General features: G+C 44.0%; 1 protein-coding gene across 5 annotated transcripts in view; it reads left to right on the plus strand.

The window, feature by feature from the left end:
* The window catches only part of VPS53 (VPS53 subunit of GARP complex), a 67,445-nt gene that overhangs the window by 4,815 nt on the left and 44,557 nt on the right, over window positions 1–18,073 (plus strand). For 2 of the 5 annotated variants that reach the window (XM_040617879.1, XM_040617906.1), the window contains exons 5-7: window positions 14,161–14,247; window positions 14,523–14,638; window positions 15,757–15,876. In XM_040617879.1, coding sequence (XP_040473813.1) covers window positions 14,161–14,247; window positions 14,523–14,638; window positions 15,757–15,876 — 323 coding nt within the window. Of the gene's footprint in view, window positions 1–404; window positions 431–5,423; window positions 5,528–6,815; window positions 6,970–14,160; window positions 14,248–14,522; window positions 14,639–15,756; window positions 15,877–18,073 lie in introns of those variants that run through there. The other 3 variants (XM_040617915.1, XM_040617897.1, XM_040617887.1) reach the window with 3 other exon arrangements.

An 18,073-nucleotide genomic window follows, 5' to 3' on the forward strand; every position in this document is an offset into this window, starting at 1 on the left:
TAATGACTTTGAGAGCTGCTCACTGAACAGCTGTTCTCACCTGTTTTTTGATCGCCCTCCAAAGGGTAGAGAGTGAGAAACTGATTTAAAAATCAAAAGCAAAACCAGGAGGCTTGTGGTTGTGCCACTCTGAAGCTAATGATAAAATAAACAGGATTAAATAGGTACGAGTACATTTGCTACCGAGTAGGATCAATGAAAGGCTATTTAGCCTTTTAACGAGGTTGTTTGCTGAAGTATCCTGAGTTGCTAGTGACTAAGCCTGATGACTGACTGCCAGTTCATCTTGCATGTCCTATTCAGCTATCAGGTTTTCCACTTGTCTTTTGCTTGACAGATGTGTTTGCTCGGAGTACAGTATTGAACAGCATGTCCGTGGCTGCAGTGTTTGTGAGTGCTGAGCTTGGTCCACGTGCTATCTGATTTTGAGGTATCCTCCAGTGCGACTGTATTTCCTATGTCTGTTCTGCTTCAGACCTGGAATGTTAATACCTTGTCAGTCATGCTGCTTTCCTTGGTGTCAGCGCTGACTCATTTTTAATACCAGATGTAAGACTAGTTTGCTGGGATGAGGTAGTCATTCCCTCACCAGCATGGCTGGCTGCATCTTCCATTTCTTGCTGCATTTTCCACTTCTTGCTGCGGCAGCAATTGGTGTATATTTCTAATCTTGCCTCTGCCACAGTCTGTGACCTTGATAACTTCCCTGTGCTTTCATATTGCTTTTGAAAAAACTTTGAGATGCATACCTCTCCTAGCAGAACTAGTTTAATGCTTGCATGGTTGCTTGAGTACTGCTGTTAAACCGGGGATGTCCTTGGGAGGTGGCATAGCTAGGAGTGGTGCTGCCCGTAATTACTGTGCACAGGTGAGACAAATCAAGTGGGGAGGTAATTACAGAAATCAGGGAGGGAGTGGAAACTAGTGCAGTACCTGGAGAGTTTGGATAGGGTTGGAAAGCTGGTGCTGTTGCAGCCTTTTGGGCCCATTCAAGGTGACAGATTCAGAGAAGACCACAAAAAAGTGGGTGGGAGAAGAGCTGTGGGTGAGAATTGCCCACAGTGCCTCAGGACTTGCAGGTCCAAAGGACGAATGTGGTGAGAGATGAACAAAAGCAGTGCCGCGGTCAGCTGTGCTTGCAGGATAACTAAAGTGTCTCTGTGCTGTGGAGATTCGGTGAGCTTTGTTTAGGGCTTTGCCTTATGTCTGTGCTTTCTCACTCTTTAATCCCTTTGAAGTTCTCCAAAGCATGTACAGACGGACTTGGACATTAGCCTGCTCTGAGGTACGGGGGAGGCAGGTCTGTCTGAGCAGCTCTTTATTTAGTTTGGTTGTAAAGGAACCAAGTAAACTGCTGTCCAAGTATAAAACCTTCAAACATGCGTGTGTATGTGGCATGGCAGTGCAGGGCGTCTTTCAGGTGGCCTGGAGCTGCAGTGAATCACAAATAGTCCTGTATTTAGCTGTGAATTTCCCCATTTTTCCTCACTTCGCTGCTTTGGAAGGTAGAAGCAGACTTGAAGACAGACGGCAGAGCTTGCAGTTGCACGGACTGCACAGGCTAAGGGCAGACAGCCTCCCAGCAGCGTAACAGTTGTTTCTTACTTCAAGAGATCCTAACAGCATAGTAACCACAACTGCAAGCCACCCTAGATTAATAAAGAGTTGGCAACCAGCTTTTGCAATAGGTTTGAAACAAAGCTTAAAATCAGCTACAGCAAAAAGTTTAATCTTCAGATACCTCTTCCCATTTATGATGCTTTCTTACAGTAAGAGATGTCTATACCCTGTAGTACACAGTACTTGCAGCAGACTAGCTTTTGAAAAAGCCATTCCTGCCTTTTGACTTACTTCCATCCCTTGACACACTGAGACCCAAGAGGAATGATGCAATCTAGCAGTGTCCTTGGAAGTCTGTGCTGTAAATCAAAACGCATATGAACTCTGATGTTGTAGCTGCTTGAATTTCAGTGGGAGCTCAGGATCCGGTGTATTTATTGCAAGACTGGACCTGGAAGGTGTTTTGCAAAAGCCTCTTGCCTTCAGTCATGTTCTCTTCTAACAAGTCATGATACAAATTGTAACCAGCGTTCACCAGAACTGCCTGACTCCGTGGTATCAGTGCTAGAGGAGCTGTTCTTGTCTGGAGAGTAAATAATAGTTTTCATAAACATCCTTTCAATCCCTGACTTCCTTCCAAAGGAGACATAAGCCTCATGCAGTGGTAGAAGGAAAAAAGTTTTTGTTTAAGTCAAAGCAAGCCAGGAGGGAGCTCCCTGCTGAGTGCCTGCTCTCGGCTGTCCACTTAGCTGTGCCCTGCCTGCCTCGGGTTTCATGGGGAGGCAGAGCTGCACAGAGGAGCGGTTGCCATCCCTGCTGCCCTTGCAGGTGAGGGAGCAAGCTGACTCGGGAAGCTCAGCCTCGGCTTCCCTATCTCCTGACAGCCTCAGCTGCCCGGCGAGGGGTTGGGAATCTCGTGCAGGCTGTTGGCTCGAGTGCTGCCCAGGTCACTGGGGCCTGGGACCTACCAGCACCCTACCTAATCTCTTTTTTTTTTGATAGTGTGTTTACAGACCGGTGATACCAGGCAGGTTCCTAGGAAACAAACCAAGTGTATTTTGCCTTTAACAGCTTGCTCGTTCTTTGGGGAAGGGGTCGTCTACCAGCTGAGCCCAGCAGAAGCAGCTTTCCCTCTGTGTGGAGGAGCAGTGCCGCACTGAGCCTTGTTGAGAGCTGCACCTTCGCGGCTGTCCAGGAGAGGGGAGCCCAGCCTTGGTTTTGAGACCAGGGTGATGTTTTGCTGATAGTTGATGGTGAGGGAGTACTGCCAGCCGAGACACGGCTGAATAGTGCTGCATGCTGTTCTCCCGGTTAGAGCAATCTAAATTCCAGTCAAACCCCGTGGGGACCATGTAGTACGCAGCTATGGAAATGTGTTCTCCATGCTCCTTAAGGAAAAGGAGACCTGAGGGGTAGTAAGTTCAAAATACTAATTGCAGATCCAGCAACTATACTCCTTGCTCCCTGTGACTGCGTCTCCTGTCTGGTCTGGATGCTAGTGTGGCAGTGGTAATGTAGGGGATAACACTTCTGTGCTCCACCTGGGTGCTGAGATGATTGAGCAGGTCTTTGAGGTGAATTGTAGGTACAAAAAGGATGCAAGAGTAACTTTTGATAGTCAGTCTTTAACTTGTAAACTGGTTGCCAAATAGTTTAGATGACATACATTTGTATAAAAATGTATTTAGGTGTCTGAAAAAGCAGATTCTAAATCTAAAAATAAAGTTGCTCAAATAGATGTGGCCCCAAAAGATTTATGCAGCTCTAAAGACAGGAATGCTCCCTTCTCCACAAAGCGTAACGTTTCCCAGTTCAAAGCATCTGCCTTTTTGAAATTTTGCCCTAGAATTTCCTCCAAATGCAAAAGCCTTAAAATAGTCTGGCTCATTTGGCTTCCCCTTCCTGGTGCGATATTTCAGTAAAATCTGTAGACAATACCATGAACTTCAGAAATTATCTCACTAATGATCCTTTTATGGGAGGAAACAACAGTCGTGGGTGGAACATTCCTCTGCAGGGTGTAACAAAATTTTCCTTGGGAGTCCCAGACTTGGGCTATTTCAGATGCCTTGGGAGAGGCTGGGAATGCAGGAGCTGCTGTGGTTCAGTTGTAACAATATGCAGTTCAAGCTGCGCCTGCAGTTTCTGGGGAGCCAGCGCTATCCGATTTTTCCTCTGTAAGGTTTTTCTCAGAGCTGCTGCTCCACTGGAGTCTGGGCTGACCTTGCTGAGAGCTGCAGTCCAGTTGTGGCATAATTTCCTCCCTGCCCTAGGGTGTAGTATAAAAAGTTCCCATAGATTTTTCCACTGAGCATTTAACGCACTCTGTACGGTTGTATTTGTCACTCTTTAGTTGTGTTTATTGCTGAACCTTCTACATGGGCTGGCTGTAATTTTTTTGACAGTTGTTGACATGCCTTTACTGGTTGTTTGGCTGAAACTGCTTCACATATTGGGTTTTTGTCCTTGTAATAAAGTAGCCTCAGCATTTGCAGTCAAGTTTAACCCTTGATGGTATCTGTGCAACCAGGATGGGGGTGCCCACGTCAGTAAAGGTGAGGCAGCTTCATATGAAATTCATTCTGGAAGGAACTGAGAATTCCAGAGGAATCCCAAGATCTCAAATGGATTTGTGGTGTTATAGTTTGAATCTCAAAAAAACCCCCCACAAATTCTTTTTGTTATCTCTGGTCCACCTTTCCCTTCCTGCCCTGTGCCCACACATGCATAAAGTGACTGACACTGGAATGAGTAAAGACTCTTAAAGAAAAGCTTGGTTTATTGCTTAGTATCTCCTATTATGTAAAAGTCTGGCTCAATTAGTGCTAGAACAAAGTGAAGTGTTAACTAGAAGAGAAAATGGATGCGTTCTGCGCTGGGAAAAGCCTTGCATGTTTCTCATGGCTGAAGATACTGGTTGATAACTTAGATTGCTTTGTTTGGCTTCTCCTTCTTTACTTTGCTCCGTGAGAACAGTAATTTTTTTATAACTACAGCAGTACAAGAAAAGAGATGGCAGCTGCTGTGGTTAGAGAATACAAACATATTCTTGCTACCCAGCCTGAACCCAGCACAGCAGTAGGCAGTTCAATTAGCCATCCCATCCTTCGGTAACCAGTGCTGTCCTTTCTCCTTGCATGTAAAAATAAACATCTCAGCTCTGCAGCTGTGGGGAGGCTCAGGCTGCCTGCCCTGCCCTGTGTGTGTGCTGCAGTGTCTGGCAGTGTTTAAGCGTGTGGAAGGAGGAGGATGTGTCTGGCATAGAAAAATGCCCACAGGTTATTGGGTTTGACAAGGTCATAGATGGAAGGATGTGAAATATATTTTGGGGTTTTTTTTCTTTAAACAGAGGAAACACTTTGCAGAATTGGTGTAGGGAGGAAGAAGGAATTGAAGATGGAAAGTGAGTAGAAAAAGAGTGATGCAGGTGCTGCATGTGGCAGAGAGCAGTGGGGAGCATGGTACTCCCCTGCTGCTGGAGTCATCCTGGCTACTCAAGTGCCCGTTCAGCTAGCGCTGTCCTGTGCTGCAGGGCAGCTGGTGGATGGTGTCACCAGAGTCTGCAGCTTGTCCTCTCCTCAGCTCTGCCAGTGCTGGGTTACAGGCATGTCAGCCTGGCAGGCAGGGAGGTGATTTTGTGCACTGTTTGCATAAACACGCTTAATAAGCAGCACTGTTGCTTCAGCCTCTCTTCTCAACCTCCACCTGTTTGTGTGGAGGCGGCTTTTTTGACTGCTTGTTGTGTTTCATGTGAAACTAAGGTTGTCAGTGCTTTCAGATCTACCAGAGGCACTATATTTATTTTTTTATTTAAATATATGCTCACTTCCAGACATCCAGTTGCACGCTGCTTCCTTGGCCACAGTGCCCAGTTTTGGCTTGTGTGGTTGATGTTGATGTGCCTCTGCTGCGGCGTCAGCACTGACTGCCTTTGCCTGAGCCTTAAGAACAGATGAGGAAAATCACTGTAAGCTCTTAATAACTAATTAAGCGTAAGTCTATAAAATATTTGGGGGCTTTCTTGTGTTACAATCCCTGATGTTGATGCCATCTTTCAATTATATTTATTCTTTCCTGCATGACTAAGCTTTATCTTCTGGTTTTTTTGATGAATGGGTCATTATTCTGAAATATGAACAGACTAGTGTTAGATTTCAATGTTTTAAGATGGTGAGTGGATGAGGGTTAAATATTGTCTTAAGCTGTGTAATTTTATATATTTTAAAAAAAAAGGTCATGCCACAGATTCTGTAAGACTCCAGTTGAGTAATTAAAGTCCTATAATATTCTTTTGTAACCAATGAATAATAAGCAGAGGCTGAGCTGCCAAAATAAATCAAGTGAGTTTCATTTAGAGTCATTTCCCTGGTGAATAATGACAGTTGGATGTTGTCCTTCCCATCTAAGAGACATAGTGAGCTTTTTCTAGCTTAGAACATGTTTATTGAAAAGGGTTTCAGGTGAATGGCATGACAAGAAGAAATAGTGCTGTTAATTATCATTCTGGCTACTGGCCATGAAAACTGGCATCTGCAACTGTATGAAGAGGTCAGGCACCATTTTTGCCATCTGCTACAAGGCAGAAGCAAGGCTGAGCTTGACCTTGCCTTGTGCTTCTGGATGGAAAGGCGGCGGATGCGCCCTGTTGCTGTCCTGCAGCCTGAGGCTGGAAGCCAGGTCGTGTTTTGTGCTGGCCACAGGCACACATTCTTGCTGGTGGCGTTGAAGGCAGTGCAAACAGCAAAGGGAGACCGGGCTGTTCCGCAGCCAGTGCCCTTTAGTTTTGATGCCAGCAAAGCAAGCAGCCCAGCCTGAAAACAGAGATCCTGACAACAGGCAGGAGATTTTCTCTTACAATAGATATCCCTTTTTTTTTTCCCCTTTCTTCCTCCTTTTTTTTTTTTTTTTTTTGTTGTTGTCGTCACACATTTTTGGTGTGTGGTAATGTTTATTCCAACTGTGTTGTTTCCATGCTTCTGACAGGTGAACTCTCAGCATTTCCACTTAGAAATCCCTACTTGTAGGCTGGACACGGTATGGTTGTTCATTCTCCCCACCTATATTTTGCCTCTAAGGTCTTAACCTGAACAGGAATTCATCTTGCAAAACGGGATGCAACTCAAGTGGTTGCTAAACTTGGCCCCCACATCAGTCAAGTGTGGTGCTGATACTGCAGACATGACCGACACTGCCTGCAGTATGCAAACTCCTCAGCAGGCAAATCGACTGGAATCCCTCCGTCTTTTACAGGCTTCCTAGGCAAATCTAACGTGCAGCGCTCCTGATGGAACAAACCCAGGCAGCTTGGTGCTGGAGCGGAGGGCGAGCAAAGGAGCGCGGGTGTGCATCAGTGCCTCCAGGAGCTGAGGGCAGTTACCTGGCATGGGAAGAGAGGCCCTGAAAGACAAGGTGTGTCGTGGCACAGGGAGGTGCAGTGAACAGCTGCAATCAGGGTGTGAACAGATGATGCGAAGGGCAGAGACTCACAGCTTTGCTATTCCGAAATAAAGAAGAGTGATAAGGGATATAATAAGTGTCTGCGCGAGGGAGTTTTTCCTGCGTGATAATAATGTTTAACGTGTTGAGCAGGGCTGGGCGTGGGGGGAGGCTGTGGCCGTTCACCTGCCAATGCAGAGCTACGTGATGAAGGTGTAGTAACCCAGTGATGAAGGTGTAGTAACCCAGTAATGAAGGTGTAGTAGCCCACGTGAGGTCTGAGCCTGATGCAGCTAAAGGCTTTGCTGGAAGGTTATGCAACTCACACAATTAATGTTCAAATGGCCACGCCACTCTGCTGCAAATGCCTAACTGTAAAACTTGTGTAAAATTACTCACTGGAGCAAGACCACTAGAACTGCTGTCACAGCACATCACCACCTTTCTTCATGGTGCAGGCGCCAGTGTGCGGGGCCGGGCAATGCAATAAAAAATGACAGCTCAGAAGGGTGTTGAGTTAGCACAGGAGTGCAATTTGGGAATTAAGCCACAAGGTTTCGACCAGCACAACCTGGAAATCACCTCTTGCTTCACCTCCTGTATCTGTCGGTGTTTGTGCAGCTATTCAGGGCATGGAGTATGATTTCTAAGCATGATTTGGGGGGTTAAGTGAAGGGGCAGTAGCAGCAATTTTCAGCTCGGTGCAGTGTTGGACATAATCTGCTTTGTTGATTTAAAGTGTCCTGTGCAGCCTTAGTGGTTAGGATTGGAGCTGATGACACAAAACTATTCTTTAGTGACAATTGTAGTAGTTATGTAGTATTTGATAAGCTCCTAGGGTAGAAATCTGCTAAAATCAAAACCAAGGGTGATGAGCCCTTCAGGTTTGGCTGTTTGAAGAAATCAGCTGGCACAGCTGCGGTGCAATGTAGTCCTGCTCTGACAGACAAGCCCTCTCGGCTTCAGCTGCAGTGGTTTAACCCTAGCTGTAAAACTTCAGAGTTTCCTCTAAAATGAAATCAGACCAAAAATCAAAGGATATTTCTGCTCTTTCTCAATCTGGAGGGACTCATTTCTATGAGGTTTAGCAGCAGAAATTGTTAGGCTGGTCACTGTGCAAGGGTTTCTTTGAAATCTCTGCAGCTGAGGCTCCTTGGAGAATTGGGGATGGGAACTTATTTTTAGTCATGGTCTAGATTTTTCATTGATCTGGGTAGTAAGTGTGGCAGCAAATGAAAGAACCATTAATGCTCTGAATTCAGGAGTGGGGACTGATCCAGGAGCATTAAATTCTCAGCATCCTGACCACAGCTCAATTTGTAACATTAAAAATACATTTGGATGCTGTGAATTTGGCAGATGTGTCAAGTGTCTATAAAATACTTAGTAGAGGGCAGCTTTCTGATGTGAGTAATAACATCCAATTGAAATATATATTGGCTAGAATCAAATAAAACTAGCATGTTTCTAGCAAAACACCAGTGAGCATGTGGAAACCATTGAGATATTTTAACCATTACTGGGGACAGAACGGTGTTTATTTGGTTAGTCCCCAAGCTCAGGGTTTCCCAAGCAAACAAACTTCCTCTGAAAGTTTGCTTATTCCCCAGTTCAGCAGCATTCTGTAGTAACACACAGCCCTCTTGATTCTTATTTGCTTATCTTCTAGTATTTCAGTATTTGCTTGCACAAGATTCCTGATAGGATGAAAAAAGAGGACTTTAGAAATTAACACACGCACTAATGAGATACCGCCGCTTGATGGGAGCGATGTGACAGCTCTGTACCTGCGCTGGGGAGGGAAGGAGGAGGCTGTGTCTGTCTGCAGCGGCTGTGGGGATTGGGAAGAGACTGACTGTAATTTACTGAACTGTTTTTTTGGCTTGACTGTTGTTTCTAATGCTGGTTTTGTGTGTGTTAATGTCAGCCTGGTACTGTAAGTCGCTGGAACATAACCTTTTAAAGGATGCATCACTTTGGAATCTAATGAATTAGACGCGGTTGGTTCTTGTTCCACCTCTCACTTGGGTTATTTTCTTTCCTCCTTTGCTGCTTGGAAGATCTCATGTGAAAAGGTGACACAAGCAATGATGTGCAGACTGACCTTGGAAGTTGCTTGGAGTAATGCCAAGTAAAGCTATTTTTTAGGTAGTCTTTTTCTTGGTGATTCATGCTTTGCCTCTGCTCCCTGTTGTTTTATACCGGTGTCTTTGATCTCTTTTTTGGGTTGCATCTTGAGGTGAAGAGGGATGGGGAGCTCTAGCTGATTCATGGGCTACATTTCTCTGTCCAGCTTTGGAGAATTTGATGAAAACCTGTGTAGTTTACTGTCTGCCCAGCTTACCTGGGGTCTGGCTGTGTGCTGCAGAGCTGGGTCTGCCAGCTCCTGTGTGTGGTTTCTCAGTCTTCCACATTTCATCTCTGCTGTTAACACAAGAGCAGGGGAACTTCCACTGCATAAATACAGGCTGGCTGAGAAATGGGGCTGGCTAAAAATAAACCATGGTCTTAAACTGGAAGATCCCTCTCTGTGTATTCTCCCCCAAGAACTGTGGTTTGGGTCCCTGCTTCTGTGGGTGCTGGGGCTGTACCTTCCCAGGGGCTACGCGTGGAGCTGGGCAGTGCCCCGCAAAGACACCCCACCATTGCACCCCACCATCGCCTGCACCCCTGCTGCAGCCAGGACATGGTCCTGAACCCGCGCCGCAGCTGGGGACCAGACACACTACACTGGAGGAGGAGGAAAGCGATAGGTAGCCGAAGCCTGTCTTGTAGCGAGCGCTCTGTCTAGCCTCTCTTTCTCTGTTGCTGGTCCTGCCCTCTTTGCTAAATTTACTGTTGTCAGCGCAGCTGGGGTGCCCCGGGGACAAACATTACAGAAAAAGCCTCAGCCACTGCTGACCGATGGCTCTGCCTCTCTCGGGCGGTTGAGCCCTATCCATGCCATATTTCTCAGCTGGTGCCTGGCATTCAGGGACCTCAGAGGTTGCATAAAGTTTAATAAATAATGCTGATGGGTTAATTGTAGCTTGCAGGCTCAGTTGTTGATTAGAGTCATATGGTGTTTTTCCAGTACATCACAACCTTAATTTCAACATCCTTGTTTCATATAACCACAACAGATTATATATCCAGTCTCTATTTATTTGTGGTCCTCTGCCCCTGAAATGAACTGCTGTTGTAGGAAGGGAAACACAATAACTTAACTTTTGTCTGCTGTTTGAGGGTGCGTACATTTACATTTCCCTGTTGCGCTGATGAGGAAACCAATAAATTAGTAATGCAAGGTGAACCCTGTGTCAGGCCACAGATGTAAGGTTACTGGATGTCGTTCATCATGTAAACTAGTTATGCTGGAATAAGAGCGATTCCTATTCTCTTGATACTGTTTTGGGTTTATAATTTCTGTCCAAAATAAACCTGCTATTAATAAAATAATAAACCCTTGCTATTAATAAAATAAGAACAAAAGCAGTAAGAAAATGCTTTTAAAATTCACGATTCACTCTCTTAACGGGAGCAGAATGGGAAGGGAAATGCGTTCTGTCCAATATACAGTGTAGCCTTTAACACGGCTGTGGTTTCCCCTTTTACAGGTGAAAGCATAATTGTTAGATACTTTAATAAACTCTGGATTACACACTGAACAATTAGACCTGCTTCCATGCACTAGATGTTCATTTCTTATCCCTTTATAAAGAACACCAAACTGATAATGAACACCGAGGCATTTTCTTAAAATTGAAGTTTGTTTTTCCTTGGTTTTGCTCTTTGCTTTACTCTGTCTTTATGGTGACCAGGAAGGTGAAGGTTTTGCTTTATTATTGGCTAGTTTTCTTTATTTGCTTCCTCTACATACAGCGTTATACTTTCAGATGCTGCAGCTGGAATGTTACAGCCAAAACATTTTCATTGGTTTCTTTAAAAAGAACCATAAGAAAGTTTAATTGTAAGCTTTGTGCAAGAAGTAACACTTTTAATTCAGTTCTGAACTTCCCATCAGATCTGTCTGCCAGTGCCCTTCTGACTTTAAAAAAATAATAATATTTTCATGCAGTGTTACTTTCAGCAAATCTTGTGTATGTTTAAAGGAAAGTTTTCATCTCTGAAGGTAAATCATTTAAAGAACAAGCATGTTGATGAATTAGTGTGTTCTGACTCAAATAAGGAATATTCAGCTCTTTTTTTTAGGAGAGTAGCTAAAGATTTATGTCTTAATGGCTAAGCAAATATTTGGAAGCAAGTTTTAAGAAATGAAATGAGTGTTTATGAGTGATGCTGATTTACTGAGGTCTGTTAAGTTGCTGTTGAGTTCTCTGTGTGTTTTCTTTTTTTTTTAACGGTCATCCCCTTCTCTAAGAGATGCGATACAAAACCTGAACAGAATGACGGCTGCTGTTGGGTCTCTCCCCCACGTCCCAGCCGTGTTATTTTTCACAGCAGAGGGAGACCACAGTTCTTTAATTCATCAGATGGGGACAGAGCACATGTTGTCCTGTTTGCATTTTTCCAGAGTCTGTAAGGAGGTAAAAGCTACAAGTGTCAGGACCAGGTGATAACACCAGTTCACCTTATTTTTGGCAGTTTGAAGTGTACGAGAACAGAATCCCATTTTACTTTGGTTGGTGGCCCAGGGCAGTTTTTAGGTGGGGAGTTTGCCCACTGCTGCGTGTGCTGGTTTCTACCGAGAGCAGTGAGCAGCAGGAACATGTTCTTCAGGTGGAAACCAGTTTCCTGTAAATAGTCCCTGCTGGTTTTTGTCATAATATTATTAAAAAGCATCATGACCTGTTAGAGAAATAGGTTGTATGTGGTTTCTTAACAGGGGCAGAAGAGAAACTGCTGATATGTGGGCAGTTAGAAATCCTTGTTTGGGCCATTATCTGAGGATAAATTAGGGGCAGTAACTTTGGAAAAGGTCCCTATATTCAAGTAGATGATATTCTATCTCACGGAAAACAGATAAGGCAGTTTTCCCTTAGGGGAAAGGGATTTTAATGTAAAACCTGTAAGACCGGAGATGGAAATCCTCAGGCACAGCATTGTTTGCTCTGAACTTGATTGCTGAACAAATGGCTTTGAGCTGTGTATTGATGCTTAAAGTAGCAGCTCAGAAGCTCTCTTCCTTGGGCAGGTTGGAGGTGCCAGGAGATGCCACCCCCAAATGAAAGGGTTGCGGCGGATGGCTGGAGGTCTTAGAGTTTGCTTTGGCAAGGCGAGCTGCTGTGGCCGTTGTCTGAGCCTGCATCTGGAAAATTAGCCCTAGGAGAGGGGAATGGGATCAGAGATGTGTCTGAGAAGTGTATGGACAGTTGGGAATTTGGGGTGGTGCTGCTGCCTGTCTGCATTGCTCCGTTGTGCTGCATGGTGTGTAGGAGCTTCCCAGGCTCCTTCCAGCTCATCATCTGTACCTTGGCTCCTGATGGTTCTGCATGCATGAGGTCCTACCAAATACCTACCCCTGCAAGTTGGTTTGAGATGATCCAGAGGTTGAGTAAGTGTTGTGAGATTGACTTGGCTTTGCATATGAAGGAGGACAATGTCTCTTCTTTTTAATTGGCAGGATAAATCTTCAACTCTTCTTTTGGAGAGTTTAGGGGTCCCTGGAATCATGCGAAGAAATTAGCATTTAACATTAGTGCTGAAGCAAAGGGAAACATAGTAATCGGCATCTATGAAGAATTTCAGGTTGAGGATGTTGGTGTTTTTTTTTATACAGAGCTATCCAAATCTCAGAATATGCAGGACAGTTGCTGCTTGTTTAATAGCCCGCTTGAGTAATGTGCTGCAGCCGTGGTCTGGGACCGAGTACAGAAACTGTAGTTAAATATGTTGAAAGGAGCATTCTTTAGTTCTTTGGTTTGCACTTAATCCACATGCCTTTAAATGGAAGAGAAAACTTTATTCTAAAAGGTGGCTAGGCTGGAGCCAGCTGGGGAGGTCGGTGGTGGTGGTTGTTTCTGATGCAGTTGTCCCTGCAGCACATTTGTGTGTTCATTTGCCTTAGTGAACATGCTATATGATAGCTGTGTGACACTAATAGATAAAGTGTTAACTTTCACATGATTCAGAAGGTATTTCAGAGGAGAGGGGTTTTTTCCCCTCTGGAAAATGAATTATAAAACGTTTCCAACTTTTATGCTTTTATTATAATGCAGCTATGTTCCAGCAAAAGCTCCTGGCAGATATTTTACTCATACATTTCCAAATGAAGATGTGTTAAATTTATTTGCTGAAGGAGCTTGTAGCTTGCACTGTAACCTTGGTCATGGGACTGGATATAAAAACAGAGGGATAGAAGCCCACTTAACAGCGGGAAACAAAGTGGAGCTGGAAATGTTATCAGACTGGGAAGGCAAAACGTGTTGAATTACTTCAGAAGTCAGATTTTGGACATGTGATTTTGGACATGTGGCTTCACTCACTGAATCCACGTGTAGTTTGCGCTGGTTGTGTGAGGTCAGGATGTGCCGAGGTTGTATCAAGGGGACCAGATGCCCCAAGAAGCTTGTGGTAAAATAGCACAAAAATCCAGGCGAGGTCCGCTTTCTGTGCCGGACCCTCTTCATCTGCTGAACCTGTGCCCCCTCCTCTGTGCTTCGAAAGGGCCATTCGTCCTGCTGAGCTGCCCACCCCAAAGGAATCGGTAAAATATGTCTCCTGGTTTCCAACAGGATAATACCCTGCTAATTCAGTGAGTTGTTTAGGCAAACACTCGGTGTTCTATACACAATGTTGTTTGGGTTTTTTTATTTAGAAGTGGTGATAAGCATAGAGGTTTTGTGGGGGTTAATTTTCCCACTCTAAATACATACTGATCAGGAATAAGTTCTACGTATTTTTCCACACTTTATGTGTCAAAATATATTGTAATTATCTTAAACCTCTCCATAATTCTTATCACGGAGGTGCTTTCATAGAATATCTCAATCAGATTTTGCCAAAGCGTTATTGTAAAATGGATACTGAAACCCTGGTCCACTCAGGTTAAATATCCCAATACAGTAGATTGACTTCTGATGTGCTGACAAAATTTTCTTTGTAAGAAAACAGCTCTCCTCCGCTGCCCCAGCCTGGGGGATGTAGGGAGCAGCTGTGTATTTCTTAGAAGGTAAAAACTGAATGCAGATTTTTTTTTCCACTTTGACCTTGTTTCTTTTCTAGGCCCTGGAAGAAGCCCAGAAAGCCATTCAACAACTCTTTGGTAAAATTAAGGATATTAAAGACAAGGCTGAAAAGTCTGAACAAATGGTGAGCAGCAGTTTCTTTCTAGCCTTGGAAAGGCGGGTCACACACTGGGTTTTGCATCCCCTTCTCATTAAGAAGGGGATATCTTTGTCTTTGGTGCTGCTGACTGGTTGGTAATTTGCTGTCAAGCGCATGTTGAACATGTACCCTTGTCCCTGTGTTAACATGGCTGTAGAGTTAAGATATGGGTAGTTCCGAAAAGAGAGCACTGCTTATCTCCTTAAAATTTTGTTGCTGTCGCTCGGTATTTAACCAGACTCTTGTTTTTTCCTCACTAGGTTAAAGAAATCACGCGGGATATCAAGCAGCTAGATCATGCCAAGCGTCATCTGACCACCTCCATCACCACCCTCAATCACCTGCATATGCTGGCAGGGGGTGTGGATTCACTGGAGTAAGTGTGTGAATTTTTAGTGGTACTTCAACGTCACTGCTGAGTTTGTAAGTTGGGTGCAGTGCTCTGAATAGGTCTATAACAGCTGCTTGTTTTTCTGGAGGGAAGTTTGCTTAATAGGTTGCGGTCTTCATTTTTGCTGGCAGATCCTTTCTGTGTTACTCCGAGTGACCTGCAGTCTACGTTGCTGTATTTCATGGTTTGCTGCACCAGTTACTTGAATTGCTTTGTTGATCCTTGGTGATAAGGAATGTAAAGATAAAAAGGAAGACAGTCTGTGCAGTTAGGTATCCTCATTAGGGAGGTACCTTTTCAGGGATTTGGGGTATTTTTATCACCTTTTTTTGAAAGGTCTACTCTAGTTCTGAGAATGAGTTTCAAGGACCCCTGTAGCTTGTACTGTGCATGAAGTGGGGTTAGATGTTTCTAGTAATCCTTTGCTGGTTTTTTAATGTGCTTGAGGAACACACAGGTTAGGGAAGTTCAGGTTTTTACGTGTTGCATCTCTGAAGTTGCGAGACCCATGCACATCCTATTCTTGGATCGTAATAAATTCTGTACAAACACTGGGTTGTTAAGTGTTCAGAATAAAATTTTACTTCGACTGCTGTCTCTGTTGGAATGATCCTAAAGGATAAAGTAAAAATAAACTGGATATATTTTTTTTCTGTCAGTTCCCTGTGAAAGTTATTAACAGAAAAGTCAAGGCTAATAGCTTTTCAGCGTAATGATTCTCCTCCCTGTGAAGCTTTAACTCACACTTTGTGTGTGATGATGAATGGCTTAACTCAGGTCATTATAGTGAAATAACATTTACTGCCTCCAGACCCATACTGGGAAGCGGATGCATTCAGTAGTTTACATGTTCTTTGCCAAGTGTTGCTTTTGACATTTATGTTTTTTGAAGCATTGTTAGATGTGTGCTGGATTGGTTTATTTTAGCATCAGTTAAGTGAAATTTTAATGCTGCATTGGAATGTTAATGAAGAGTTGTGTATTTTAGAAACATAAATGTCAATAGGGACCTGTATGACCCAGCGGGGATGAGGTAGCCTGTGGAATTACCACCCAGGATTTTCATTGAATCTGCCTTTATAAAGCTTTAATTTCCTCTACAGGGCTATGACCAGGAGGAGACAATATGGTGAAGTTGCCAACCTTCTCCAAGGTGTCGTGAATGTGTTAGAGCACTTCAACAAATACATGGGGATTCCTCAGATCCGACAGCTTTCTGAAAGGTAAAATGATCGAACCAGGAGCACTTGCCTGCCTGCTGGGAAGGAAGGTTAGAAAATGCATTAGGCAGGATCCATTTCTCAAGGATGTAAAGGCTGGACATGGTCCTTTGAGCTTCCTTCCAGCCAAAACAAACAGGTTAAAATTGGACGCAGTTTGTTCAAATCTTAGGCAGCCTATTCTGTTAAATAACAGTAATTGGTATGGATGTAGTTCATGAATATTCTGCGCTTCTCATTGACTGGCTTTTAATTTACTTACCTGGAGTAATCTGTGGAAGTGCAAATTTTTTTATGTGGTCTTCCTGTGCAGGTGTTTGTGGTGAACCCAGAGGTGATGCTTTCCCTGCTTTCTTAACCTCAGTGATAGAGCAGCCTGGCATGAAGCAGAAATTTATGCATTAACATAGCAGTGCTTGGGGCCCCTTTCTGCCCGGGCATGTGCCTTATTGCTGTCAAACTGCATCGTTGCCCAGGGGCTTAGGCAGGCGGGATTTCTTTTTGGGCATTTGCCAAACGCAGTTATTCTAAGCACCTTGAGTTTCTTCTGCCAAAACCTGCTCCCAGTGCCCAGCTTTGCTGAGATTTGAGGCTTATAGCAAATCTTCCCAAAAACACGTGGCACCCCTGAGTGCTTTGAACTTCTTTGCTGAGGTTGTATAGTCTTGATTTTCTGATGTAGAGTTACACATGTAAATTTGGTGAGTTTTGGTGCGGCTCCAACAGCCAGTGCCCACCATTCTCAGCAGCAGCAGGTGAAAGGCTCAGTGGTGACTAAGCCACCAGATCTGCTGGGCTCTTGGCTTCATTGGGGATCTGACAGTTGGGTGTTGAGGGAACAAAGCCCTTCCTGTTCTAGGGGCCGTTGCTGTCCCTGGCCAAAACCTACTCTTCCTGCTTTACAGCAGGCTTTATTTCTCTTGCATCACACACGTGATATTTGCTTGACAGCCTGTAGTGCTGAGCACAGCTCAGAGGTGAAATCAGCCTGTTAACGGTAGGGATGAACCTTCCTAATGCTACAACTCTACCTGATAGCATTTCTTTCCAGTGTGAAAATTGCAAATCTATCACCACCATCCTCTTGATGCCTGAGGTGACTTTGCTCATTACAGAGAGGTACTTGAAGGAGCCTTCCAAACACAGTCATTGATTTTTTTGGTGACTCCCTTTGCTAAGACAGCAGCTGGCTGCCTGTGCTGTTTAATGATGGAAGCAGTGTTTGAATGATTTGTTTGTAATATTTTCATGTAAATCTGTTGGACTTTCTTTATGATATAGATACCTCTTCCAGAAAACCCAGATGGAATCCATGAGAGACAGCAAAAGAAAAATCCACTCTAAATCTAGAGAGAGAAATGGGGCCTTGTTTTAACAAAGTATTTGACCATAAGCATTTGCTTAAATGAACATGTACATCAAGGAAATACAAACATATGTCAGTGCTTTTCTGAATTTAGACTGTTGTCTGTTCCAACCTCATGTTCAGAAAGAGAGTTTGCTTCATTTTCTTCCAGAGTGGTGATGCCCTTGGGCAGAAACCTACTGTCACTGGGCATTTTAAGGCCAAATATAATTTAAGCTTTGGTCCAGAATTCTGGCTGGTTTTCCCTTTCTGGTGGATGATTATTTAATACTTAGTTGCTGATAATTATAGAAAACAATTCATGCTGCTGCTAAAAGGCATAGTGGTTTCGAGTCACGCCAGAGAGACTGGCAAGGACATGGAGGAAAACTTCTTTTGTTTTATTCTCCTTTCAAGATGAGGATCTGAAAAGCTCAAGAAAGTCTGTTCCTCCTATTTTTAGAATTGCCTCGGCAGGGTTTTCCTTCCAGTGTTTACACAGGGAGAGTTGCACCATCTGGTAGCGATAGACGTGGCTGCTTGTGGGGCGAAAGGGGAGCTGCACCCAGGGTGTTGCTGGAATCTCTTTACTGCTTTGACATCCAGGCAACAAATTACTACAGGGAGGTCTATGGCACGGTAATATCTGCTTTGGAGTTTGACTGCATATGTGCGTATTAGGGCCCGATTTGGAGTTACTTTTCTCTCTCTTTGCTTGGAAATACTTTTGTGATTCATGAAACATCAAAGGAACTTTGCCTGGCTTTCTCGCAGTGCTATTTTTAGACTGTGAAATTGCTGGGGTTTGATATCTCATGAATTTGGTTTAATAGTACAAGTGAAGCCTCTAGGATG

Source organism: Falco naumanni, chromosome 1, assembly GCF_017639655.2.
Source record: "Falco naumanni isolate bFalNau1 chromosome 1, bFalNau1.pat, whole genome shotgun sequence".
Taxonomy (NCBI): Eukaryota; Metazoa; Chordata; class Aves; order Falconiformes; family Falconidae; genus Falco; species Falco naumanni.